This window comes from Zosterops lateralis, assembly GCF_965231275.1.
Source record: "Zosterops lateralis genome assembly, chromosome: 7".
NCBI classification, from domain to species: domain Eukaryota; kingdom Metazoa; phylum Chordata; class Aves; order Passeriformes; family Zosteropidae; genus Zosterops; species Zosterops lateralis.
The window spans coordinates 19,623,723-19,651,455 of NC_139767.1; the positions used below are offsets into that span (position 1 = coordinate 19,623,723).

A 27,733-nucleotide genomic window follows, 5' to 3' on the forward strand; every position below is an offset into this window, starting at 1 on the left:
AAGTGGGGGCAAGAAATGAGCATTTGAGTTACATCACACTTTCAGTCAGAACATTTCTTAGTTAAGAATAATGCTAAATTTCTGTGCATTTTCCTTGTTTTTTGGAAATAAGTTTTCGTCAAAAGGGAACTTGGAGATGAGTCTTAAGCTGATTTTTTTTGTTGTTGTTGTCATTTGTTTTAACAGCAATCCATGTTTTTCTAGGAGAAAAAGAAAGGGGGAAAAACTGAGGTTCATACTAATTATCTGTTGAATAAAAATAGACACTGCAATATTCCATATAATGGCAGCAGACTTCTAGAGCAGAAGTAAATGAGCCTTGTAAATCTGTACCTGGCTAGCTTCATTAACTGCAGCTTTGTGTTAGTGATCTTTAACTCCTATAGTTCTTTATTTAGAGTAGAATTTTGGGAACTCCTTCAGCTTTGAAGCATTTAGTTGATTCAGCAAATAAGTACTTTTCATTTTAAGCACTCCATGTGGCATATTCATTTTTCAGGGTTTTCTATCTCGCTGTTGTGTGTGTTGTCAGTCATTCTGGGTTTTGTGTTTTTGCATGTTACTGGTTTTGGCTCTGTAATATTCTTAGAAGTATTTAGCAAGCAATAATAGCTGTAAGTCACAGCTGAATATGCCTGCCTATTGGATTTAGTTTTCCCACAGCAAGACTTCATGGCCTGGTATGCTGAAATATGAGCTTGCATACAGTTTCCTTGCTGAGGAGAAGAATAATGAACTGCAAAACACATTCTGTTTCTTTTAGCATTTCAAGTGGATTGAGCTATTCATTAGAAAAAGATCGGGCTACAGCAATTAGGTTCCTCCCTGTGCTCAGTTGACTTGTCATTTCCAAAAATGAGATGGACGTCTGTTTTGCAGCGGCTAATGTTTTGTTGATGGAAGAAATTATTAACTAAACCTGAAGCTGTAAACATGCACAGAATGGAGGTTTGGGACACAGTATAAAGCTGTAAAGGAATTCTTTAACATTGGGATTAACTCCCTTATGACTGTGTCACACACCGAGCTGATTAACATTCTTTGTGGCAAGCAGGAAGACAGGAAACCTTACTGCTGTAGGTGGAACCTCACTGCTGAGGCAAGGATGGTCATTGAAAGAATTCACTCATTTTGAAACCCTTTTATCAACATTGTGCATCACCTCTGCTTTTCAGCACATAACATTTGCTGGATACTTTGTCTCTTAAACGTCTTTGTATAAACTGACCTCAAATGGGGGGCTTTAAGTCCAAGTGGATCTTCTGTTGTTCCTGGAGGATAAGGTATCCAACTCAAACTGTGTTGAACTATTAGAATCAGTACGGCAGAGTGTTTTTTGAAAATGAAAAGGAAAATATTTATCAGAGGAATTAATTTTATCCTTTATGTTACTGAATGCATTTTCAACTTAAGCATATTTTTCTGCTAGTTTTTCCAAAATAGTACCATAAAAATACAATGGAGTCTTTCCAGTCTGGGTGCTTTGGGAAAGCAGTATTTTCAAGGAAATACACTACAAAAATGTGGTTGTCAATGCCAGAGGTATTCCTTGGGTGTAGGAACTGAATAGTTGTTCTGTTCTTCATTACATTTTAATGTATGCGCTGACTGTTTTTCAGGAACTCCAGGAAAGAACTTAATGACATACGGTTTGAGTTTACTCCAGGCAGAGGTAAGGCTCCTGCAACTGAATTATTCTCTTACTGCTTAAAAAGGCATTTCAGAAATGGATTACTGCTTATGGTTAATGCAGACTGCCTCTCTGGAATGTTTCCTACTGAGCAGAGCTTTATATTGAACCTCAGTGGAATAAGAATTGCAAATGTATGTAAATTCTAGTGGCAAGGGTGCATAATATATATATTAGAAGACTTGATTCACAGTATACTTTTATCAATTTCATGTCTTATTGAAATGATCTATATGGTATATAAGATCTTGCCTAGCAATGCTTCCATTTTCGCATTTGGAAAACATTGTAGGAAATAAAATATAGTAGCCATAAAAGTGTGTATGGTGATGGTGGTAATATTTAAGTTTCTTTCCCTTTTATAATAAAAAAGGTCTATTAACAAGTATAAAGTGCACACCATTTTTCAAATGCTGTCTTCAGCTGAAAGTTGAGCTGTATCTCTAGCTTTGGTATTATCACGAGAAAGAAATTCTGGTATTGAAACTTTAAACTCTACTGTATACTTGTAGAACTGTAGAATTTCCAGTGTTAGAGCTGTAAGAACTTGTACAGTTGCCTTTTTTTTGGAAGAAAAACCCAAGTATTACTGGGATGAAATGCACTGAAGGCCAATATTTTGAATAAGAAGATGTCATCCTTGTTAAACTGCAACCCTTTGAACTATGAACTTATTTTATATTCCTTAGAAGTCAGTGTTCACTTTATTTAGAATAGCCTTCAAAGAGCTTTCACCAAAAAATAAATCCAGGTTGGAAAGAGATGTCTCTTTCACAGTAAATCATGGTATGTTTCATGTGCAGTAGTTCTGTGCATGGATATATTTTGTATTGTTTACCTGCTTTGCTTGTTGATTTTGGCAATGAGTAAAAACAAAAGAGGCCTGTTACTTAATTGGGCACAGAACATCTCTGTTTGCCAAAAGAATTACTTGGGAAGCAGTTTCTTAAGCCATTTGAGAATTCCTGCGTGGTGAAAAATAAGAGGATAGACCAGGAGTGTTCCTATAGTCAGTCACTGAGGCAGCCAGAAGGCAGCTGTGCTTCTCATTTTCAGAAACTGCAGCTGGCTCAGCTACCTTGCTTTTCACCTGTGTATGTTTCTTGGGGAAATGTTAAAACTTTGTGTAACTGCCTTAAAGCATGAGCTCCATTAGAGTGTTTGATGTTGGGGCCACATTATAGTTGACACTTGGCTGGAATTTTGGCTTGTTCCTGCTGTTCCTGCCTACTTACATCTAAGCCTTCTAAAGCCTTTATCCAGGGCAAGTTTTAGTCACAGGGACTTAGGAATTAGCCCACTCAGGTACAGCAGTTAGTAGAAAATCCATCGAAAGCCTTGAATTTCCTGGGTCACAATACTTAAGAGCTCTTTAAAACCTAGATCTCAAAACAATGACTGTTCATGTAAGTCCTTTACCCCACTTGTAACAAACAAGAAGGCCTATTCACTGTGTCTCTGTCTAGATATGCAAAACAATGGAGGACATAAAGAAAACAGTGAAAACCACGCTAAAACATTGTTTATTTTCTTGGTTGTGAAGATACTGAACTTGTAAAATGTGTATGAGGATATAATTAGATAACAGGGGAGAAGTGCTGGTGGTCAGGAGAGGTCTGTAGGGGGTTTGCAATGAATCAAGTCATTACCTTATGCAATTTGCTGTGCAGAGGCTGATAAGATAATTATCTTTTTTCCTCCTAATTAAAGATAATTTTGAATTCAATCCTGCCTCCATGGGTGTTTTGGAACTAAAATATATTTTTTTTTGTTGAATTGCATTAGATGACACATACTTTTTGTTGTTTTTCTGGGCTCTTACACTTATTCCTTTCACCTTTTGGACAGACACAGCAGATGGCGTTTCTCAGGAGCTGTTCTCTGCAGGCCTGGTTGATGGCCATGATGTAGTTATAGGTAAATTACATTTTTGTTTGCAATTATTCTCTTGTGACAAGTTTGTGTTAAATGGATGTGAAAAAATGTTTTCTCTGATGTCGGTTTTTAGAAAATCTTTTTTGTCCTAATTTTGCTTTCATGTATGCATAGTTCAATCAACAAGGCAATTTTGATAACAGTCCAAGGATTGATTTTGGAAGTCAGATCTCTTCAGTGGTTTAAGAGGGGTGATACAATGTAGCTCTCCTGAAGGATTATTGACAATTCTATGATTGAGCATTTTTGTGATAACTTCATTTTTTTTGTTTAACAATAAAATTATTTGTCAGTAGAATATTGCAGAGTGTGCTTTGGCAGCTCTGAAGTTAGTAAGATTTCTGTTTGGGTTCACAGAAGGAGTTATTTTGAATTCAATCCTGCCTCCATGGGTGTTTTGGAACTAAAATATATTTTTTGTTGAATTGCATTAGATGACACATACTTTTTTGTTGTTTTTGTGAGCTCTTAAGATTTCTGTTTGGGTTCACAGAAGGAGGAGCAAGAAAGTGTTCAGGACCTATGGAAATTGCATCTAGTGGTGTTATTTCTGTGGTTTTAAAAAAAAAAATCTGAAATATTTTCTGATGGCTGAAAGATACTTCTTAATTTTTCTATTCCATGCTTAGTAATGTTTTAATTTTTTTTTCTTTTACTTGAAATTCAGTGCCTTATAAAGCTGAGTAATTTGGAAGTGCTTATTTCTCTGCATTTTCTTTGTTTCTTCTGGATGCTCAAGATCAGTAGATGTATTGTCACCAAAATCAGAGAGGGATAGTATATGCTGGATGAGGGAGAACTGAATTGAAGAATACAACCAAGTCAATTTTTGTGTTGTGGTCAAAAAAATTCTTCTCAGTCAGTTAAGATTTCCTTACCAAACTCCTCAGTGGTATGGAGAGTGTTTTACAACTCCAGAAGTTCATTACCTGCCTGGAAGATTATCTAAAATACATCCTCACTGCATTTTTAGTTAAACTCCTTCTGAGGGAAGCCAGTACATTTTACTTTTGGATGATCAGAATACAAATTAATTCTAGCTGATCTAAGAACTAGAATTCCTATCTGATCTTTTACCTTTATTTCTAAAGAAAAAGGTATTTTATGGAGGTTTGCAGATGGTACAGGCTGTAGGCACTCTTAAGTCACTTCTACTGCATGGTTATTTTAAGGGTTCAGGCCTTGCTTGGCCTTGGTTTGTTGTCATTTAAACATCCAGTATGAAAAATGTCATTACCTTACTGCTGATAATATTTTTGGTAGGATTTTCATTTAGAAAAAAAGGAATTATTTTTCTGGCTCACAAAAGAATTGTTATTTGTTGGCTATCCCACCTGCCTGGGCAGTCAGGTGGCACTTTGAGTCACAGCTGGTGATGCTGCAGTGCAAGTCCTGCTGGGACCCAATGAGAAATCTTTTTCTTTCCTCATTTTCCCTTTGCTGCAGAGTTCTCTTTCAATGCAAAGTGTCAGTACTTCTGTGAAAATGGCAGCATGAAGGGGATTTTTTACCATCTTGCAAGGGGCATGATGGGGGAAAGGCAAATGAAAATAGATGTCCCTCAGGTGACACATTCCCATCCCACAGTTGATAGCACCTCGGTCCTTGAATAAGCACATGTATAGAAAGAAGATTTTCCCTAGCAGGCTTGGTTAGAGACACTGTCTAGTTAGTGATAAAAGTTTCCTTCCTTGCTTAGTCCCTGTTTTGAATTGCATCAGACTTTGATTTTTAGGATTATGATATTTCCTTCTGTACTTTCATGCTTTATCTTTTATTGTGATACTAAAAAAAAACTAAGGAAATAAAATTTCTTGTATATAATGAAATGAACTTATATTTAATTTCAGTAATTTATATTTAAATCATGTTAATCTTTATTTAGTTTATAGGATGGGTTTTTTATGATGTAACTTTTTTATGATGTAACCTCCACAGGCACAAATTCTTGAGTGAATTTGTGTTATTATCTTGTGTTTGCTTGACCTATGAAGCTTTCAAATATGTTTGGACATTGTTACCTTCCTAGAAAATTACTTCAGATTTAATATTTTACTGAAAGAAGTGTTCTGCAAAATATGATTTTGCTTTTAATTAAGTAAAAAATTAAATTTGCTCTTCATTAGAATATTTCACTGTAACAGTGCAATCTTAAGAAGTGTTTCAGTTTAAAGCCAGAAGTCATATAAGAGAGCAGATGGTGCTTAAAATGTAAATCTGCTCACAAAAGTAATTTTCTGAGTAAAATTATGTTAGCACCTTGTTCACTCAAAATTAAAAGGTTTATAATCTTCCTATATAGGAAGAAGGGAATAGTATAGAAGAGCTTGGTTAACCTTCTTCACCAGAAATGATTCCATTAGTTTCCAGATTGAAAGCAGGTGATAAATCACCTTTCATTTTTCAGCTGAGGCAGGCAGAAATTCACCCTCTGTAACCTGAATGAAAACAAGGTTCTGAGATAGTCTCATGAAAGTTGTTCCTGTAGAGATTCTCTTCATGGATGTTGAAACATGTGGAGACTTGGACAAAAGAGGAAGATGAAAATACCTGTTTTTATGTTGAACTCAACAATTTGTTGGCATAATGGCAGATCTTCTGAATGGGCATTTAAGTAGGAGTCAGAAAAAGGTGTTGTGGAAAGTATGTGGAAAGGGCACGTGTGAGCTGAAGTTGTTAGTGTATAGAATTTAACAGCTGACACAGTTCAGTTCTATAGAATTTGCTTTTAAACGTCAACACCCTTCACCATTTGAGCCTTTCTGGATTTGCTTCACTTAACACAAGCTTCCCAGGAAGATTTCCTTCGTGATGAACATTAGGTTCAGCTACCTGTTCTGCAGAAAAGGAAAAAAATCCCAGCTTACATGTTTGGTTTTGGCTCGGATTGGCTGGTTTCTTTCCATTTAGCGTTGTTTCACAGAAGGTCCCTAGATCACAGGAATCAGCACAGAGAATTTGTTTAAAAGCATAGAGTTTGTGTTTGCAGAGGGGAACGAGCCTTGGAGCCAGTGGCATCTTGCTGATGAACTATTTTTATGCAGTACTGAAATATCTATGTTAAATCAGATCTGGAATATTTTCAAAATTCCTTTTGAGATAATGTGTCTCTGTATGCAGTACATGCATATTAGCTGGTAAATGTTCATGAGGTAATGCTTCATTATATTTTTGATACTATAAGGAAAACTCAAATCATATCAACATTCAGTTCTGTTGAAAATCACATAGTTGCAGTCCTACTCCACTGGTATATACAGTGTGCATATAATTACAATGAAGCCTTAGACTACAGTTAATTTTCTGGACTCCTTGCTTCAATTTCAGAACCTGCAGGTGTATTTACAATTATTAAACTGCAGTGTATACATATCCAGCACCCCCTTCCCTTCCTGAATAATGCTAAAATAAGAGATTGGATGTCCACACTATCAAGTAGTGTGCAGTTGCCCACTACTATATTAATGTACCTTCTAAAAGATGTTTTCATCAAAAAAGTATCTCTAACTATGTTGAGCATTATGAAAGATACACCTTCACTTTTACATACATGTGACATAAACTACTGCTGAAAGTCTTTGACGTTGGAGATACCCACTTAGTAACCAGAGGAAAAGCTTTGTCAGTTAAAAAAAAAAAAAAGCTTCCTGCTGAAAGGCCAAATGTGTTTAGAAAAACCAGCTGAAAACCCAACAGATTGTATTTTGTAATGAGGACATAGTTTGAAAGTAGCAAGCTTTCATATTGTAGTAGTAAGTAGTAGTAAGCAACATATTGAATATTTTCTTAGAAGTGTGAATACAATAAGATACCATAATAGTTTGATATAATTACTTTGGTAAGTAAACAGAACTTAAATTGGCATCTAGACTTACAAAGAAAATCCAGCATGGCTGTGGATAGGTTACTGGCCACAAGTTCAGAGAACATGTATCTGATCAAATCCAGAATAACAGTATTTCAAGGGTTATTAAACAGTAAGTAATTTATATAACATAGTATAGCAATAATAGATAGTTACCAATTAATCACAGTATTAAAGCATTTGAAATTGATACAGCTGACTGTCTTACAGTATGATATCTGCTGATGCTGAGGGTACTTTCATACTAAAATGGAATGATGAAAAAGCACCAGCTCAGTTTATTAGTACACTTAGCCTATGGTGGCTTTGATAATCCACATTCCTAGAAAAGCCATGGACTTGCACAGTAAATATCCTTTTGCTTCCTTAGGTTTTGCTCTGCATTTGCTTATACCTAGTTTTACTTTGTCTTGTTAGGTTAGTCATCTTTGAAATGGAATGAAGTGGTGACTTTTGTTCAACTAATTCTAACTCATCATAACTGCAGTTAGGAAATGGAATAGAGCTGCAGGAGTGGAAAAGATACTGCATATATTTTTGTGCTAAAAGTGCAGTATGGAGGAGCAAACTGGAATAGCACTACCATTTGAAGGCACCTTAGGTTTTTCATTTAATATCACTAATGTTTGAGGTGCACTGATTTTTGTAATATTTAGGAAGATTTTAGAAGTTTGGGGTTTTTTTGTAGTTCAAACTGAGTGAAATTACTGAATTTTTAGTTAAATGTATCACAGTTTTATTTATTCCAAAGGTCCATGTACCCATAAACTTTCTAATGAGAAAATGCCTTCATAGATTTTTACCAATTAATTTCAACAAAATTAGATAAACTAGGTACTTTGTGTTTACTTTTAATATATTATCCAGAAAGAAAACATATAGATTTAATGAAAACCTGAGTGTACTTTAAGGCATTTTGTAGAAACCTTTGTGCCTTCAATATGTGTATGTAACTCAGTATCTCTTTAGCAAGATATGCTAATGCATTGCAAATGGAAGAATATCTCTAAAATCCCTGGGGGCTTAAATAAGGACTTAAATATTTCAACACATCTGGCTCATTTAGAGCTAATGCACTGAAGGGTGACTCATAATGATGAGACTGCTGGGAGTTCTGGAAGCTTGAGGTACACCTGCAGCTAATGAATTTTTGTGTCTAATTGCACCTAAGTTATTTTAGACTTTGTTGGACTTAAAAGTGCACTGGAGGAAGTGTATTGTGTGAAGCTGGCAGGTTTCATGGAAGTTCCCAACATGATGAATTTTCAGTGTGGTGAAAATGTAAAGGTTCGAGGTGAAAAAAAATTGTGTTAGGTGAATAATCACTGTTGCTGTGGTTTATGGCAGAACTATAAATATGTGATTTAAGAAATTCTCCAAGTGTGCAAATTATTCTTCACACATACATATGTGTGTTCATGTGTCATAGTGAATGTGCTTGTCTTTCACCCATGATAAAGTAAGTAATAATTTTTAGTTATTTTAAAGAAAAAAAGAGGTAGAATTGGCAACTGCCTTCAAAGAAAGTTCCTTTTTCCAACTGCAGTACACTGGTTCCTACTTAAGTGTGCAAATGAGGAATAAATCCATATGGTTATTAGTGGGATTAGTTTGAGTTTTGCCTGATACAGTATGTGATAAACTCTCTGCCCCTCATAGATCTGAATCAAAGTTTCAAGAACTTTCCTTTCTAGTTAAGAAGAAAACAAAACACCCACAATCATGAATTTGAATCAGAAATTGCAAAAGCAGCAATGTATGTAATGCTCCTCTTTTCAATAGTAATTTACTTGCTGTTCTTTATTTCCTTGGCATTCACTTCTCTGCCAGGGGTTAGCATGTCAAAATAAGGATTTATTGAGGTTCTTCAAGCTAGATGTATTCTATTTCAGAACCTAACCCCAGCACATCAGGGAGTCTTTTCTAAATATATTCTTCTTGTTTCAAGTTTCAGATACAAGGTATTGAAGTAGCCTGGCTGCTATTTCATCTTCTTAATAGTTTTGTCAGAACATTATCTATAATTCATAGCTGAACTTGGGACAGGAGAACTTGTGAAGATCTGATAGGGAAAGGAGATTGCAAAGTAATAGTATGCATAGAAGAATATGACCTACCTTATTTCTGCATAGACCTGTATTTCAGATCTAATCCAGCATGATGAAGACACTTGTTAGAGCTGTCTTCAGCATCTTGATGATTATCAAACTGTTGTCAAAACCTGTGTCTGAAAACTAGCACTTGATTTCTCCAATCAGTCACAAGGAAATTATTTTTTCAACCTAGTACACTCATCCTTTTGTATAGAGAATTTAAGAGAACAATTTACTGTAATATCTCAAGCTTGCTAAATAGCCCTACTAGCAGTGTTGGGCAGCAGGTCTAAATTTATTTTAAATGTTCTTTTGAGAATAAACTGAGGTTTAGAATGCTCAGGATCATCAAAATGATGGAGAAGTGATGAAATATGTATATAATCATCCCTCACCTTCCTAAATAATCTACTTTATTAGGCACATGAAGAATCAAGGTCTGAAATAGAGAAGTATTTAATTATCCAAATATATCCTAGTTATCCTTTTATAAAGGAAAGTAGAATATCCTTTTACTTTGTTTTACTTATCCTTTTAGTTTGTTTTAAACATGCAGTGGTTTCCCTAGGCATTTTTCACATCCTCTGGGGGAAGAAAATCAATTTGAAATATCAGCAACCTTTTTTTTTGTAAGTTTCTGGGAAAAGGTACAATTTTCCAATTGTATTAATATTATAATTTATCAGTAAAACCAATTGTCACAGTTATACTATTTTTCCCTTTTTTTCCTCTTCTCACAGACTGTAGAATGTAAAATGTTTCCTTGGGATCAGATATCCATACTAAGTAATTGAGAATTCAGAAGCTTAATAATGTGTTATTGGAATTGATACAGGTAGATTTCTAGCACTAACTTATGTCACTTTCTATATGGATATAGTACTCCTGTTTTATAAAATACACTGCTTCTGTTGGGTGCGAATTTTCCCATCAGTTACCTGAAGAAAAATTACAACTTTTAAGTCTCTCGTGCCAAATGCTGGTCAATGTCCTTAATGTGTAAAATGACATCAACCAGAACTAAACCAGGATGTCTATATAGAATAAGGAATTAATACAGTATTGAGGCTCACAACTCATATGAACCAGAGAGCTCAAGTGGTGTTAATAATTGCTTTAAATTGTGGAAAGTGCAGGTGGAAATTGTTCACTAGGATCCCTGTTCATGGGATGCTGTAGGAGACCATTTGCAGTCTGGATGTTCCTTTCAAAGCAGAATTGCTTTGGCCTTCTGTTGTCCTATACCTACCCTCTTTAATCTGTTTTCTGATGGTGAGGCTGCAGATCCAGCTGTTGGAAATTATCATAGTGTCAAATGTTGAAATGGAGATAATTTTCACAGTCTTTTATCTATATCTACTGATTGAGCAACACACTTTGAGAATTCAGACAAATTTGTGAGCCTTAATCTCCCTTTGATAAATTCCCAAGGACAGCCTCTTCATAAATAATGCATTTTTAACTGTTTTTAATGCTTCTGCCATATTAGTGTCTGGTAGCTTCCTCAGAAGAGAAGCCAGGTCTGCTGTTGATCTTTCTGTTTTCTTTTATTTCTTACTTACAAGAATCATGTCTAGGTCCTTGCAGTCTTCTAGCAATAAACACTTGCTGGTTAGCTGCCACAGATCTTCAAATACTTTAATATTTCCCTTGCTACTGAGCAACAGAAACTGAAGGGATTTCTTTCCCCGAGCATCCTGAATGGTTGAACTAATTGAATCACATTACACTTAAGTGACCTTTTTGATCTCTCTTCAAAGAGCCCTTTAATCTTTCAAGGCACATGTCAATGTTGGTAAACTATTATATAATAACAAGAGAGACAGAGATCTGGAGGAATTGCTACCAAAAGCTCTGAACACTGATTGTTTTCATTGTTTGTATAATATACTATAATCCTGTACTAGGTTTTAAAACTTAGTTTTGACTTTGTTCTGAACTTGCAAATGCATGAATACCACTGTGTAGTATGAAATATAAATGAATGCGTAGATTGCAATGAACCTCTTGCAATATGTGAAATGGCTTCAAGAATGTGCCTAATAAATTCAGCCCTTTGGAGGAAAACCCTACCAGTAGCTGAATTTTTAGGAGTGATAATTCCACTGAAAAGTATTCCCTGCGTCCTAAGACCCATATAGGAGAACGCAGCATTAATTCTCAAACCAGCAGACTCCCAAGGCAATTAATTATGGTGAGCTCCACATATCAGATGAAAATGGTAAAATAACTGCCTACTGTTGGGGAAGAGGTAATATTGAAACAATCAGCAGAAAAGCCAATAAATCTGTGGAGGTTTGAGCTTGTCTTCTCTAACAGCCGTACTGTTGATGAAGTAGGGAGCAGTTGAAGGTAGCTATTTTTATAGACTGAGTTTTAGACTACATAAAAAATACTTCACTTTTAACTTATTAAAAATATTTTTCATTTTCTCCAAGGTTATAATTTTTCTCTTTTTTTTGGTGACAGTAATTTTGTGCCTGAATAATACTTCCCTTTCCTCATATCTGAATTTCAGGATTACAATATGCAATAGCTTTGCAAACTGTTGAACCTAAGCATGAGTTCATGAGCTATTTCTGAGGTTGCCCATCCATTCTTTGCAAAATGGAAAAGCAGATGAATCATTATTCTTTTGAGAGCACCCCAGAAATATCATCTCAAGCTTTAGATTCTGCTTGTGTCTGTGTTTATGCCAGATGGCTCTGGCTTAGTTGGCTGGGTGGGCATTGTACTGGAAATAGTTTAACTGTACTTCATATAGCTTTATTTGCTGTCTCATTAATTTTAACTTTTCCAGAAGTTTTCCCTCTTCAGAAGCCATTAGGGTTAAGTTTCATACCGTGTTAAGAATTTCAAGTAACCAGAGAGAGAGCTTTGTCACATCACAGGAGCAAAACAGCTATTTGAGACTGCCCAAAGTATGGCTATTCTCTAATATTTGTAAGATTTTGAAGGCAGCCTTTTCTCGTTCTGTTACCTCATATTGCTCACTCATTTAAAAACTGTTATTTATGTGATTGGCCAAAATTGAAATATAGCAAAGAGTAAGTAATTTGTATTATATACGTGCCAAAGCCTCTAGTTATGTGGGGTTTTTTATTTATTCCATCTGCAATTAGCAGCCTGTGTTGTGTATATTTATGTGCTGGGTTTGACCTTTTCTCCTTTTGCATGTTCTGGAAGTGCTGACACTTATTTTGTCAGAGTGGCACAACCATTTGTCACTGAACAAAACCTGCAAAAGAACCTGGAATGATTTGTGGTGTGTAGGTTGATTACATGTCCTTCAGAAGCCTTCTGGAGAAAGTGAACAGCACCTCATTTATTGTTGTAAACAACAAAAAGCCTCTTGTCCTAACTACTGCTAATGTTTGAAGAGAGCTTTTGCTCCAAGGCATGATTTGAAGTATACTCTATTTACCTGAGGCTACTGCTGGCAAAGATTTTTCTATCACCATTTAATTTTTTCTTGTTCATGTTACTTCTTCTGACTTTTATAGGTGCATGATAATAACATATATAGAAAACACTCTGCAAAATAAAGTTGAGTATAGAATATCCAGGTCTTGTACAAACAGTGAATTCCCAACAGGATTTAATTATCAATTAGTGCTGCTTGCAGGCAAACTAATCTATGCATTTCACGAGTACAACATCCAAGGTGTGACTTCGGAGTATTTGAAAGAAAAATGGTTTGTCAATAAGAACTGCAGTATACTTAACTTAGACATAAGGTGTGAAGAGACATATATTTTACAGAGCTCTTCACTTTTCCAAATAACCGAAGTACCAGTGGAGAAAACAATTCCTACCTCTCTAGAGAGTCCTAGTGTGAAAGTGCTTTTTACTTTAGGGAGGGTGTTACTATATTAAATTGACTTTGCTCACCAACTTGCAATACAAGAATTGTTGGGACTGTGAGTGGGGAAAGGTGGTGAGAATGGGATAGTTGTTTTCCTCACTATTGTTTGCAGATGTGATTGGGTTGATTTAGAAATTTTAGTCTCATTTGTCATATTTAAGCCAAATTAGAACTTTGCATGTGAACTGTAATAGTGAGTCTCAGTCTAGTAAATAATTTTTCCAAATGAAAAGAGCCTAAATCCAGTAGCTGGGGGAGATTTTCATCAATAAAGCCTAATAGTTCCACTTAAAAATAATTGGGTTTTTTTACTTGCCTGAAGTGACCAGTAATTCTGAATACGGCTGAACAGTAACAGAAACTGCTTGTGAAAGCATTCTTTACTGTTATGAGTGTATGCCTGGCATGAATTTTTTTTGGTGTCTTTGGGGGAAATTTGCATACCTAGTGGTCCAAACTGTGTAGGTTTAGTAATAGTCCTAAATTTTTAGAAATATATTTACAGGAGTGGTAAGTCAGTTATATTTATGGCAAATGATAGCTTATTTTAACTGCATTTAAAGTAGGATGAGTATTCAAGTGTAGAGTATGTTGTTGTACTTAAAATTCTGAGGATGTCTTCACTGTATGGGATCCCCAAACCTTCTGGAGAAATAACTGGAAGGGACTGCAGGCATTCAGGAAGGACTTTCACCTGCTTGGATGGCTTCTACTGCTTGTGCTGCAGTCTCTGTTTTCCAGTGGAAATTACCTAAGCTAGGGATGCCATGGACACTTGCAGTTTATGGGCTATGTTTTTCTTAGGTGACTTCATCAGGCTCCAAAGGATTTCAGTTACCACTTGTACCCAGATCTTAGACATTTTAGAATGCAGAGGGACACATCCAAAGCTATGTACTTACTGAGGTCCTAGGCAGTTTGCCTTGCATTAAATGGAAAAGAGTAACGATTGTCTCATCCCTGAAGCTAATGAACCATACTTTAGAGTTTCCTGAAATACTGACTTTAGATATCCAAATTCAGACAATTGCCTCTTAATGTTGCCCTTGTGGTCTACATAAGAGCAAGACAGCAAAACAAAAGCAAGGAGTTAGAAAAATGAAAAAAGATACCAGGAGGATGGTATGGTTTTGATAGGTAAGTATGTGCAAATACTTGGCTCTTAATTGATGATAATTACATATGCTTTCAGATGTTGCAGAAGGAGTAGGCTTTTGGGAGGATTTGCATTCACAGTGGGTTGATTGACTGTGATTAATGACATTATTTTGGCTAAATGATTTCTATTGCCTTTCTGTAAAGGCCAGAAAATGTAAAACACAGTGCCAAAGTCAGAGGTGAAATGCTAGTTGTACTTGAAAATGCTGAATATGTCCGATTAAAATTGAAAAGACCTCTCTATAGGAAACTGCAGGTGTGACTATTCTTAATGTCTTAAAATACAAGACGTTGTATTCTGATATTATGGACTCTTTATAGGTCTGTGTTCTCATTTTCAAGTATAGCCTGAAAATAGGTGACATTTCTCTATTAAATCCTCTTAATCTTCTATTTGATTACACATGTCCCAATCTAGTAATGGTCCATCAGAAAACCAAAAATGAAACATATATAATGTGTAAAAGTTTCTGATTTGAGTTCATATTAAAAGTAAAGACAAATGAATAAATAGAACAGTGTCCCTGTAGCCTTTTACTGAGCACTGTTCTCAGCTTTCTTGAGGAATGAAAACCATCTAAAATACCACTCATTTCTGATACACTATTTAAGTAACAACATAATTAATATTAACTATTTACATCTCTTGAAAATGTAATTTGCTATTTTTACTTGGAAGTTTTCAATCTCTTCCCTGGTAAAGAATCAATCAGCAGCAAGAAGGGTCAGGGTTTTTAAAGACTTTGATACTACCTGTGACATCCTAGATGCCCCTTACCCTACTGAATACTACTTCATGAAAACACTTGCTCATCATGGGCTGCTGTTTGCCAAAGCAGTAATAATACCCTTGCCAGAACTGCCTAAGGGCAGCTGGAAGGTTTTCCTGGGAGAATAGCCCAGCAGCACACTGACTTGCCTTAGTTGTTCCACAGCTGGTCAACATTAAATGAAAGGCTGCCCCTCCTAAAGACATGTGTGCACTTGAAGCTCGTATTTTTGTAACATTTTATTTAGGTGAAGTTAGAAGTCTTTGGATTTAGGACCTAATGCCTATCTGCTTTTGTTGCACTGTCTTCATTTCAGTGAAGCCAGCTAGCACTAGCTGGAGAATTTTTTTATTTTTTTAAGATACGTTTTACAGAGATTTGGATAAACCAGAGCTGCTCTTGAGTGCATGATTGTATTTTTATAAATTTTTAAAACATAAAAAATTGAAGCTGTACTATCCTAGCTTCAGGAGATATGAAGCTGAATGTTCCTAAGATGCTAAATATCAATTGTAATGAAAAGCATTATACGTATTTGGATGTATTTTATCAGGTAGGAGGTATTGCAATAAATCAACTTAAAGATTGTGGAAGTGAATTGTGTGACTAAAAAACTGATTGTAATTGCTAGAGTAAAAAGTTTATGAATAATGAAGCATCAAAAATGGAAAGACTTCCTATTGTAGTGCCTGTAGTTGAGTCCATTTAACTGTGAAGGTTAATCCTTTTCTTTACAAAAAGTGTTCTCTACAAAATGTACCTTATGCTTGCTTTTAAGTCCTGTTTTTAGTTTCAAACACACTTTCATCTCCATTTAAATTTATTGTAAGTGTATAAACAATCCTTGATGCCATTTTAATTGTATAAAGAACATGAGGCCACAGAAAATTGATTTGCATTTAACATTGTTAGATGGGCCTAATTGTATACTTCTCTAAATTCCCTTGCTAGATACTGTACTTCCCCTGTGAGGTGAATTTCTGTTATTACACAGTGGATCATGCATGATCAGGCACAGTGGGAGTGAAAATGTTGTAATCACAGTGTTAGAAGATGGAGGAAGCAGAAACCTAAGTTTGTAGCAGTAGGACATGGAATGTGCAAATGTTTGGTGTGTTTCTTCCACCATATGAATTATGTGGAGAGTGTTATTTGTGGGCAGCATCTACCTTCTTGCTTCTCTGCTTTATGGTACTTACCTAGTCAGTGTAGTCAGTGTACTAAGAAATGTCTGCTACTTAATACCTGTTCATTTCCTTTTTATAATCTTGTTTAAACAGCTCTGCCAGCTGTGAAATATTTATCTCATGCTCATATCCTGTTGATGACATCTTGTGCTCATACATCAGTCTTGAACAAAGGCCCTTAATGATTTGGTCTAATTTAGTTCAGGATCTGTGACTGTGCAAAGATGAGGAGCCAGTTTAGTAAACATACAAAGCTGAAAGCAGACATTAGGCTTTTTTTTTTTTTTTTTTGGTCAAGATTAATGATAGCAATATTGTTAAAATAGACCAATTAAAAACTTAGGTGGTTTGATAGAAAAAGTGTTTATTAATTTCCTGCATTCTCCTCTGTTTTCAAAGAGTGAATTGTTTCCTTCCTGGTCTTTCTGTTATAGCACAGAGCTTCTTTTTCTGGACACTCAAGCTCTGTTCATCCAGTTAAAGTGGTTTTGCTGTTACTTGACAAATCTTGATCCTGTTTTCCTGTTTAAAGATCAGCTCTTTATGTGTCACTCTCAGATTTTAATTTTTTTTCCTACTAGTGAGCTGTAAGATATCATATCATGTCACCTAGAGTCTGTGTTAGTGCCAGCCCAAAAAAAGAGAGAAGCACATGCATAAAACCAGTTAGAGGGGACAGTGAGCCCAGTGTTCTGCCAGAGGCCGATGCTGATAGTGACCCCTGGCTATAGCAGAAACATGATATAAATCATGCCAGCCATCAGCTTACCCTTGGCTGTGTGATTCTCCCATCTTCCTTGCACTTACATTTGTGTGATTGTTAACTGTTTATGAAATAGACTAAACCGAAAATTAGTAGGGTTTTTTTTTTTCCTGTCATTTTGTTTTCAGGTGGATTATCCCCCATGAATCAGTTCCCATAGTCACAAAGTATCAGTGACCCGGAAACAAAGAAAGTAGGATTTATGGCAGCTCATTGCCCTCTGAAACAACAGCTAGAGAGTGATTAAATATTCAAGTGGTAATTTAAAGACATGTATATGTGTAGAATTAAGTCGAAGATTCAACAAAAGTTTTGATGTCAAGTTGAATGCAATTTTCTGTAAATCATATTTTTTGTCTTTTACAGTTGCTGCTAACTTACAGAAGATAGTCGATGATCCAAAGGCCTTGAAAACATTGACTTTTAAGTTGGTAAGTAAAAGCATTAATGGAAGAAACAAATATCATGATATTCATGTAGAATTTGGGTTCTATCTAAGTAACAGCAATTTTGTTGAATAAATGTGTGGACAGATAAAGTGACCGAAATTGCCGTGTATTAGAGCAAAAGCTTAAACCCTGTTTTGATAGGACAGCTCCATAACTGCATGGGGAAGGAGGCTCAGTCACATGAGTTCTGAGGCAGTCTGAGGTTTAGGTGAGAAGCTGCAGTAAGAAAACCCCTGGGAAGAATTGCAGAAACAAGAAAAGCAGAGAAAACTGTAATAGCTAGGTTTACACTCCTTCACCTCACCCTCTTAGCTCTGCCTGGGCTAAAGTGTCCTCTGCTGATGGACATACTGCTCCAACCCCATTTTTTCAAATACCTGCCCCCATTTTTCATGTATGCAGGTCACCTTCTCCACTGCTTGCTTCTAGTTAGTTCTTTTTAACCTTCTTTCAGTTGACCATCCACACCTGCAAGCTGGTCTCTCTCCTACTGTATTTCATTGCTGTTTCTCCTTCTCCACCTCTTTCTTTCTTCTGTATGTATGTCATCAGACCTTGGGATGGAGCTTGGGACTCCTTTCTGTGCTGCATTTTGTACACTGGACCACGGGTCCTTAATTTTGGTCAATTTTGATCGTAGCATGATAGATTTAATTTAATATAAATTTACATTGCAAAAACTTGAGTCAGTATCGATGTGCTGTGTTTGTTTTTATTTCTTGTTAAAATTAAGTTGAAAAATATATATACCTAAAGCTATTGAATTATTAGTTAAGTGAATACCAATTAGCTTTCACCACCTCTTGCTGAGAGTGACTTAGTCACAGGAGAGACTAGACTGAATGTCTGTTAGATAAGCAGGTCTCCAGAATCACAGCTTTGTTTATAAAAGCAGCTGCTGTAGAGAGCCATTTTTAGACTCAACTGATGATGATGTATTAATTCAGGACTCTTCTTCCCATGTCATTCTTTATACAGATCTGAGGAGTTTTAGCTGACTCATTTGAACTCATTTTTTCTCTACAGTGCAGTAAAATCCACAGAATTTCCACATTCCTTGTGAGAAGGGGTTGGGGTAGTGGAATAAAGACATGTAACTCAAATTCTTTTCTTTCTCTGGCCTTGGCTATAAATGTAGCTTAAAAGCTAATGCTTTGCTTTTTGTAGCTGATCTGTGCTCTCACTGTCTAAACATCTGACTTGGCTTTATTGTGTAGTAAATGGCATCTCACCAAGAGCATTTAGATAACAGATACTCCAGAAGCTCTGCAGAAGCCTGGGTTTCTCGTTCCCACACTTAAAATAGAGGCTTGTCATATTATGTTCCAAAATGTAATATCCTACAACCCCACAATCCCATACTATCCAGGTTATTTATGTTGAAAACAAATCCACTCGAAAATATAGGTTGGGGTATTTTTTCTATTTTTTGGTGATTCAGTTGGATTTATTGCTTGGGTTCAGTCAATGTCACACAGAATTTCAGATTCCAGTGAGTGAATGCTGCTATCTTCCTGCTCCTTACCATAATCAGAATTAGGCAATCCACAATCAATGTCTTTGTCCCTGCTGTAGGCAAGTTCCACAGGATAGGTAGCAATTCTGGAGGTTAATTTTTAACCTTAGTTTCTTCCTCATGCTTTTGACTTACGTTTCCTGCACTAGTTATTATTTTGACTGGGAAAGACCATACAAGAAGTATCTTAATTTATTTTTCTCCTTGGATTAATTTAATATATGTTCTGCTTCTGCCTATTTCTATATTGTAGAGTGAAGTTGCTAACTGAATTGTTGCCTATGAGAACTCTCTCATAACTTTGTATTCACTACTGGGTCTTTGTTACTCTTAGCAAGATCTCACTGAATTTGAGAGCACTTGTATACAACTTGATTAAAACCCATTTTGTTAGTAAATATTTAATGGAGAATAAAGGTCTAAATGTAGCTAATGCTATATCCATTCAGAAAATTCAGTTGAAAAATATTCCTTAGTCTAGGATTAGTTGCTAGTATTTCTGGACAAGGAGTCTGGGTAGTATCTCACTGCTTAAAGGTTGCTGGTATTTTTCTGATATATAATATTTCTATTCAAACAGCAAACATGTTCATCTTTGGGGCCAAAAAGGAACAGCTTATGTCATAACTATTTTTGTATTCAATTATTACCAAAATAGCAAAGAAAAAATTTAAGGTGGTGGCTGGATGGCAGGGTCGGATTCCCACTCTTGCATATTTTTAAACAATGTATCTTTTCTCTAAGAATTATATACTTCTGCAGAACATATATAATATTAAATATCCCCAAGTTTTCTTGGCTAACACAGAATGAAAACTTCCCTGTAGGATCCAGCTGTCTACACTTTGGGAAGGAGGCTACTTTAATACACGAATAATCTTGGAAACACTCAAGGAAACACAAAATTACTGCACAGCATAATTTGCATTTTGTATAAGGACCTTGCTTATGAAAAAGGGTGGAAAAAAACCCATTAAAGAAAGAGTGCCTTCAGTCTCTACTGAATACTTTTATGTTGCAGTTTGTGGATAGTATTTGTATTTATGCTAAGTTAATAGATTTCAGGTGCATTAAATAGACATAAGATAATATTTATTGATAAGGAAGGCATTTAAAAATCTATATGCATCTAGATATGTTACTTAGCATGGCTTTGGGGAGATTGATAGCTAGCTAGAGTGTAGAACGATGTTAGTAGTATTAGCACTTTCTAGCATTAAACTTTAAGTGCAAAATTCAAACTCCATTTATTTGGCAAATTCCAAATCCAAGCACCATTCAGATACCTGAATAAGCCAAGAGGGATGATCTCAGACCTCTAACTTGCTGCTTCTGTAGAATAAGAGCTGTGAAATACTGTCTGAAGAGAGAACTCCTGTTCTCTTAGTCTGCTCCATGTAAATTTGAAGGAATAGTCTGATGTAATGTTTCCACAAGTGTCAACACAGTTTTATTTCTGGTCGTGAAAATCCAATGGATTGTGTCACTTAGTGTACCTTGTATGCACAGTTTCTCTTTACCTTACAGCACATGTTCATGAACCAGTTCTGTTAAAGGGTTCAAATGCTACTAATGCAAAAAAGGATCAAAACCATTTTTATAGAGTGAACCAGTTGTTCTGTTGGGGATATTTTGTGATACGCAAAACAATCTGAAGGTATCTGTCATAAGTAAGTTAGCGTTGCACACTCTTAATCCAATTCTATTAATATTTTGACTTATCTACCATACAGATAAAAATGTATAAACCCCTTTATTTAAAATATCTCTTTTGTCCTACAGAAGCAACTTCTGTTTTTAAAAATCAAAACATAAAAATACTTTGCCTATTTTTTCTAAAACAGACCTAAATGAATAGTTTAGTCCTGGGCAAAGTGGTTTTATATTCTCACTGTTATATATGAAAAATGAACGGATCAGTTGTGCCAGTTTGTTTGGTGACAGGCTTTACTGAAGAATCTAAACTGTACAGTTTTAAGTACTAGATTGTAGTATCAGGAGGGAGCTGTCGTTTTGCAAATATTAGTATTTACTCTTTGTAGACTGCTTCAATTTCTTGTTTAAAAATTCAGCTGCTTGGTATTCCAAACTAACTTGCTGGCTGGACTCATGAGACATTTGCTGTGTACAGCACAGTGGTAAAAAGTGGATTCTATTCATGTGTATTAGAAGCTCTTCATGAGTGAAAACTGTTTTTACTTTCATGAAAAAGCAAATTTGGCTCCAGTCTTGAAAGTTTAGTTTAAAGAATTTGGGTATTTCAGTGTCCATTTTCCAGTATTTTTTTTCCATAATTTTTAATATTGACTACAGGGGTTTGCTAAAACAAAGGATGCAGTTGGTTGATGCTGACAGAGGCCACATGAAGCAGTCTGAAAGCTTTCCTTCAATCAAGCTCTTTGCTGACTGGGCGATATGGGGAACCTTTATATCCTGGCTGTCAAATGCTCCTTTGTAGCGTGATATACTAAACATTTCTGTTTGTACTTGCAGGCCTCTGGCTGTGATGGCACTGAGATTCCTGATGAAGTGAAACTGATTGGTTTTGCTCAGTTAAGTGTCAGCTGATGTCTGTCCCTTGACCCCAAGCCGAATTGTGAGATTGCGAAAAAGCCAGCTTAGATGCAAAGGAAAATTAATGCACCACACACTGAGTTCTGCTTCATTATCTAGCAATTCACAAAGTCAGAACAAGCAAAGCCCACAGCTGCACCGCTGCTGTTAACCTTCAAAATGCTCCTAAATGTCTCTTAGCAGTTGATTTGGATTCCCCCTAAGTGAAAAGCCTGTGGAAATGCTCTCAGGTGGCTGTATTTATTGATTATTACAAAAGGAACTTTCTATCAAGCTTACTTCTTTCATAGACTTTGAGTGATACTATTTTACCTGTACTTGTGGTTGATAATACTGCCTCTGTTCTGTTACATTTAGAAATTAACATACATATTAAAGTTTAGAAATATTAGCCAAACTTGAATTCTAGATTTAAAAATGACTGTGAATTTTATTTTTCATATATTTATGCATTAAAGATACTAGTAATAAGAAAATTATTTGACTTGATTATGTGCTATTTGCAGTTAATCTCCCGCTATTTAAAAAAGTTTCAGGTATGTCTTTGAAGTATTTGGTAACTTCTAGGGGTTTTTTGAAATAATTTGATTCCGTATTAGCAAGCTTTTGTTGGTTGTGTGTCAAAAAAACAGTCCACAAACTGGTCATCGAGGGAGTGGGAGGTGCCTTGCAGATATTAATGTTTTAAGAATGTGCCTGAGGCTGCTTATATAAATAATCTCCATTTTCTACAAGTACCATACTTATGGTACAATATATATAAATATATATAGTCATCTGAACAAGGAGGGGATATACAGTAGCAAAGGTGTTAGAGTATTTTGATTATGCTTTATTGGGGAGTCCATGAGCTAGAGCTACTGTGAGCTGTTGTTGAGGTAGAATGCTTACTGTGCCCATCTCTGATCTGACTTACCCTTAATGACAGAAACCAGTTTCATGCAGGTGAATAAAAACTTGAAGAATGGAACTGAAGCTTTATTTGAAGTTCTACAAAATACCAAGGTGGAGTGAAAATAATAGGGCTTTGTGCAATGATCAATGATCAAAACTCTGTTACAAAGAAAACACTTTGACCCAAGTAGTCCTCTGCTTTACCTGTGACATAGATGTTATGGAGCTAGGGAACCTTAGAAAGACTTCTGCATTTGGAGACGTGTTTCTCAGAGGTTACACTTTAAACTACTTCCTAGTTAATCCTAGATAAGTGGCAGCTCTTTAATGTACTGAAAATGGCAAATATATATTGTTCAGAGAAGTTATTTATAATGTCATAATTGTTGAGGTGTTCTAGAACTATTTGCATACGACTCAATGTAATCCCATCCCATCCTACTGTTTACATGATGATTACTCCGAGATGACTGCAAAGGTTAAAAAAATAAAATTGAAATAAAGATGTATTGCACAAACTGATTTGTATTTTGAATTTCCATGCTCTGAGTGGATTACAGAGTTGGTATTACAAAAGGCTGCTGCCCTTACTTAGTTTGGGAGCAGCAGCTGGGGAGGAGGAGGAAGAGAGGAAATCCTGCTTTTATGGCCTCGGGGTAGAGGGTTGCTTTGGCTCCTTGCTCTCCAGGGCTTTGCAGGAGCCATTTTTAAGGCTCCCAAGGGTTTACTTCAAGAAGTCCATGGTTTTCCCGGGGCAGCCCCCGGGTGCTGCTGGTTTGTGCGGGCGGAGGGCGGGAGGGCCCGGGCTGGAGTGGGCCAGGCCTCCTGGGGCCATCGGTGCCCGCAGAGCGCTGGGCTGGTGGGCGAGCCCCGGGCCCCGGGCTGGCTCTTGGCAGCCGTGCGGAGGCGGACAGCCGGGTAAGGAGCCTTTCTCCAGGGCCCGGCCCCTGGTCTGTGAGCCCTGTGCCGGCCAGGGGTGCCGGGCCCGGGCCCCTGGGCAGCCTCGGTGTGCAGGCTGCGAGTGGCAGCCAGGTGTTCGCCCTTGTGCCCGAGCGTGAGTAAATGAAAAGGTGCCTGAAACGTGCACATACCAGTGACCCAGGTGATGACCTGCAGCACTGCCATGGGGAGGGGCTAAATTCTGAGCGTTGCTATGGGATTATTTTAATGTGTTTTAATGTACATTTCTCTAAGCATTGCACTGTTATTGACTAAGCCACCTGCAAAGTAGTTGGCTGCTACTGTACTTTCTCAGACAAAGTGAATGTTCAGGGAAGCTTCTTCTTTTCACTGTTCTATAAAAAGAAGTGGAATATATATATATAAAATATGTATTTGGATGAAAATTATGTTCCACTTGCTATACACCTCCCCAGAAGCTGGGAAAAAGTGTTGGGATATGAGTAGCAACTGTCAAAAGTGCTCATCTGCTGTGCTGGTTGGGGCTGCAGGAGGTATCCAAATAAGGAATGTAATGCTTTAATTGAGGCAGTCAGAAGTATTGTACCAAGATAAAGTAACAGTTGTTGCTCACTTGTGGTCTGATGCAGGAACATGGTGATGCTTCTGTGGTTCAGTGAGGCAGCAAATTAGTGTGGCACTTTTATCACAGCTGTGTTGGGTTTAAAAACTTTTTTCTTGTTTTTACTGCTAAGATACTGTGTATGAATACAATGTGAGCAAAATGCATTTTTAAAAAGGTAGAAATTAAAGCTTTAGTGTGTTAAAATTACGTTTATAAGTAGTTTATACTTTTAGTACATGTAGGTAAAAAAAGTTGAAAATATATAGTATGTTGCAATAGAAGGCAGTGAGCAAGCTATGATAGAGTAGAAGTAAATGGCAAAATGTAATAGCAATTTGCTTCTTTGTTATTATATACACGTCCTCTGTTGAATAATAAGGGAGAAAACTAGCAGCTATTAGTTTGTTCACGTTTACATGGAAAGTGTGTAGAAGCTGGGTGAAGTTCTTATATTTGTGACATGACTTGCTCTAAAATAGTTGTGTTGCTGGTGTTGCTGGTGTTGCTGGCTACAGCACCTGTCATGTTTGAAAGAAAAGGTCTCTAATTAATGAGGTGAAGCTGGAACAGGGGAGTGACCATGTAGCTGTCTCTAAGGCCAGGAAAATAGGGCTTAATTAGATGGTGCTAAAAATATAATAATCTGTATGGTGATTATGTGCCAGTGCCTGCAGCTGGGCACTTGCAGGCTCTGTGGGCTGATTAATGTCAGTGTCCATGGAGCCAGCCATGCCAGTGTGCTGTGCTTTAGCTTGCTGAAAGTAGCTCTGTGGGCTGAGATGAAAGTCAGTCAAAACACAGTTCTGCATTTATTAGTTTCAAAGTGTTAAGATGAAAATAAATATAGCATTTAGCTTAGCACATAACCAGGTCTGGAGACTAACTGCATGTGTAAAGGAGTGGGAGAGAAGGGGCATTTCCAGCCTTTTATCTCGTGGGACTCCAGCGTGGGATTTAGGCCAGGAAAGCTGTTTTCCATGCTGGCAACATATGCTTTTTGTGCTAAGAGAACAGGAGCACATCTCTTCCTTCTGACAAGTGCTGACCTCAAATCTTCCCACCAACATGTACAGAGTTATGCATTCAAACTGCAATTCAGCTAGCTAGTTGTGAAAAGTATTCTAGTTTTCTAAAATACTATCCTATGTACTTACCACAACTTCCTCTATTGTCCTAGAACACCCTTTGTGAGTGGGAGTGGAAGGAGGAGCAGGGAAACAAGTCAGGAAACGTAATTGAATTTTCTCTCGCCCTTGTTCACTGCCAAAATTAAGATGTGTGCCTTTTCACATAGCTTGGTCTGATGTCACATCTCCAATTTTGGGGCTTCCAGAACAGTCCTATGAAATTTGATTTTGAGGCATCTCTTCAGAATGTTTTTAAACACTGTTATTTCTCTGAGAGGGAATGCTGTGTGCAGCTTGTAAATGGTGTGCCTCCCCCTCATGCTTTTCTTTAATCAGAGATCTGTTTTCCTTTTCACCACCTACCTCTGCATAATGATGTTGAATGGTGAGATTGGCCTGTGCCTGAAATCAATTAGCTCTGATGAGGAATCTGACACAGACCTAAAACACTGCTAATTGAGTGCATTGAAAATGCTGATTTCTGTTTAGCAGGGAGCAGAGAATGTTGCTGCCCGTTCCCACCTTACCCTCCCACGTTTTACCAAAGCAGCAAAAAAACCCAAAAGAGAGACCTTGTTGATAAGGAATAGCAGTTGGTCTATTTTTTTTCTAAATCAATTGTGATAGAACTTTATTCAGTCAATTGTTGTGGGTTTTTCTGTTGCATCAAGTGGGCAGCCTTTCCGCTCTCTTGCAATGTACTCACGCGTGTGTATGCACAAAGAATGCCAATTTTAAAGTGAGAAGCTGGAAAAGCATCAGGAGCCTAAATCTTTGAATTCCCTCTGCATGAGCTCTGCTAATGAACAGCTAGGTTTACTCAAGCCACAAAAACTCTCAACAAAGTCTGGTTTCCTTGCATTTTATTGCACAGTGGCCCAGCTGATGAAATAATCCAGGCGTATTAGTTGAGCATTGTGACATTTTAGCTACTAATTTTCCCTCAATGACTAAGAGTAACATTGCAATGCACATAAAAATGTGGTTTTATAGCTGCTTTATGATTTGTAGATTTATGCTCATCAAGCTGCTTTTATAGTTGTGTTCATCTCATCTGTTGAATCAAACTCAGTAGTTGTGAAGTTGTCTGCTGCTAATAACATTGAGAATATGGGCAATGGTGGCTCAGTGAGCAATTAGAGAGACAAGGAAGAGTATGGGGTAAGAAGAAGAAATATAATTTTCCCTGCATAAACCAATAGGGAGGCAATCTTATCCTTTTTGGGACATGCATATTTTGCCATCTAATTTTCAGTCGTGAGTTTGAAAGGCTGTGCTTGTTTATTGTCTCAGTAGGGTGTAGAAAATCACTTACGCAAGTGGATGTGTTTATATAGAGAAACAGCTATACAAAATAGGAATGGAGTAGATGGAAAATTCTCTATTCAATTTTTTTCTCCATAGGTACACTATTAAAAATTAATAAAAAAATAGCTATGTTTCAAATGGGGAGATTTATTTATTTATTTATTTTTATGGAAAGAAACCAAATTGTTACCTGGTTCTTTTTCATCAGTGTAATCATTCAGACTCATTAAGGAAAGATGCTGCTCATGAGCAGGAGTGCTGGGGTACTTGAGATTTACTTAGAGCAAAAAGGCTTTTTGAGTTGTCATGTTCACTCTGTAGACCCTATTCATGTAGCTTTCTTTCCATTGAAGACAATTGAGTTATGGCATCTCAAACTGTGTAGGAATGTGTGGTTATTTGGTAATACAGTTGTCTTTTCACATATAGAGCACTGTGCATAGCTGTCATCAGCTATGAAATATAAATAATGAAGTAGAAGAACCAGAGAGTGTCAAGAGGGTTTGAGTAGGTGGACTTTGTGCTACTCATGTCCTATAAAAATAAATCAACTGGCAAAAAGATTTAACCTCACAGTAGTAAAACTGCTCTGGAAGACAGACTGTGTAATACTAAATTGCTGCTTTAAGGGGGAGGCTTGCATCTCTGTTCTTGAAAGCTTGGAATTGGTTTTGAGAAGCATTCTGGTACTGGGGGGGGACCCCACCAAACTGCTCCCCACCCACACCTGTACTGTAGCTGTGATGGTTTATAATATAGAGGGCAAGGAAAGCTTTTGAAGACTGTTGTCTTAATCCTCTGGTATTTGTATTAAGGTTGCTGAAAGTTTTGTTGTTTCATTCTGGCAAATTAATATCTTTTGCCAATGCCCTGCATTGTGCTACTACTCTATTATTGACCAAGAAAGAACAAAATATGGAATCAAATGGTCGGCAAACCCAAGTTTTTCAGAACAAGGGAGGCGTGTGTGTCGGTGCTTCCTCTTCTCCCCGGCCTCACTGATCTCATCAGTCC

The 27,733-nt window shown here is 36.8% G+C and overlaps 1 protein-coding gene across 7 annotated transcripts in view; it reads left to right on the plus strand.

The window, feature by feature from the left end:
* The window catches only part of STK39 (serine/threonine kinase 39), an 84,839-nt gene extending 61,571 nt beyond the window's left edge, over positions 1–23,268 (plus strand). For all 7 annotated transcript variants that reach the window (XM_083865763.1, XM_083865769.1, XM_083865770.1 and 4 more), the window contains 4 exons: positions 1,620–1,672; positions 3,539–3,607; positions 17,693–17,757; positions 21,785–23,268. In XM_083865763.1, coding sequence (XP_083721889.1) covers positions 1,620–1,672; positions 3,539–3,607; positions 17,693–17,757; positions 21,785–21,859 — 262 coding nt within the window. In that variant the 3' untranslated portion in view covers positions 21,860–23,268. The remainder of the gene's footprint in view (positions 1–1,619; positions 1,673–3,538; positions 3,608–17,692; positions 17,758–21,784) is intronic.
* Positions 23,269–27,733: the final 4,465 nt, after the last annotated feature.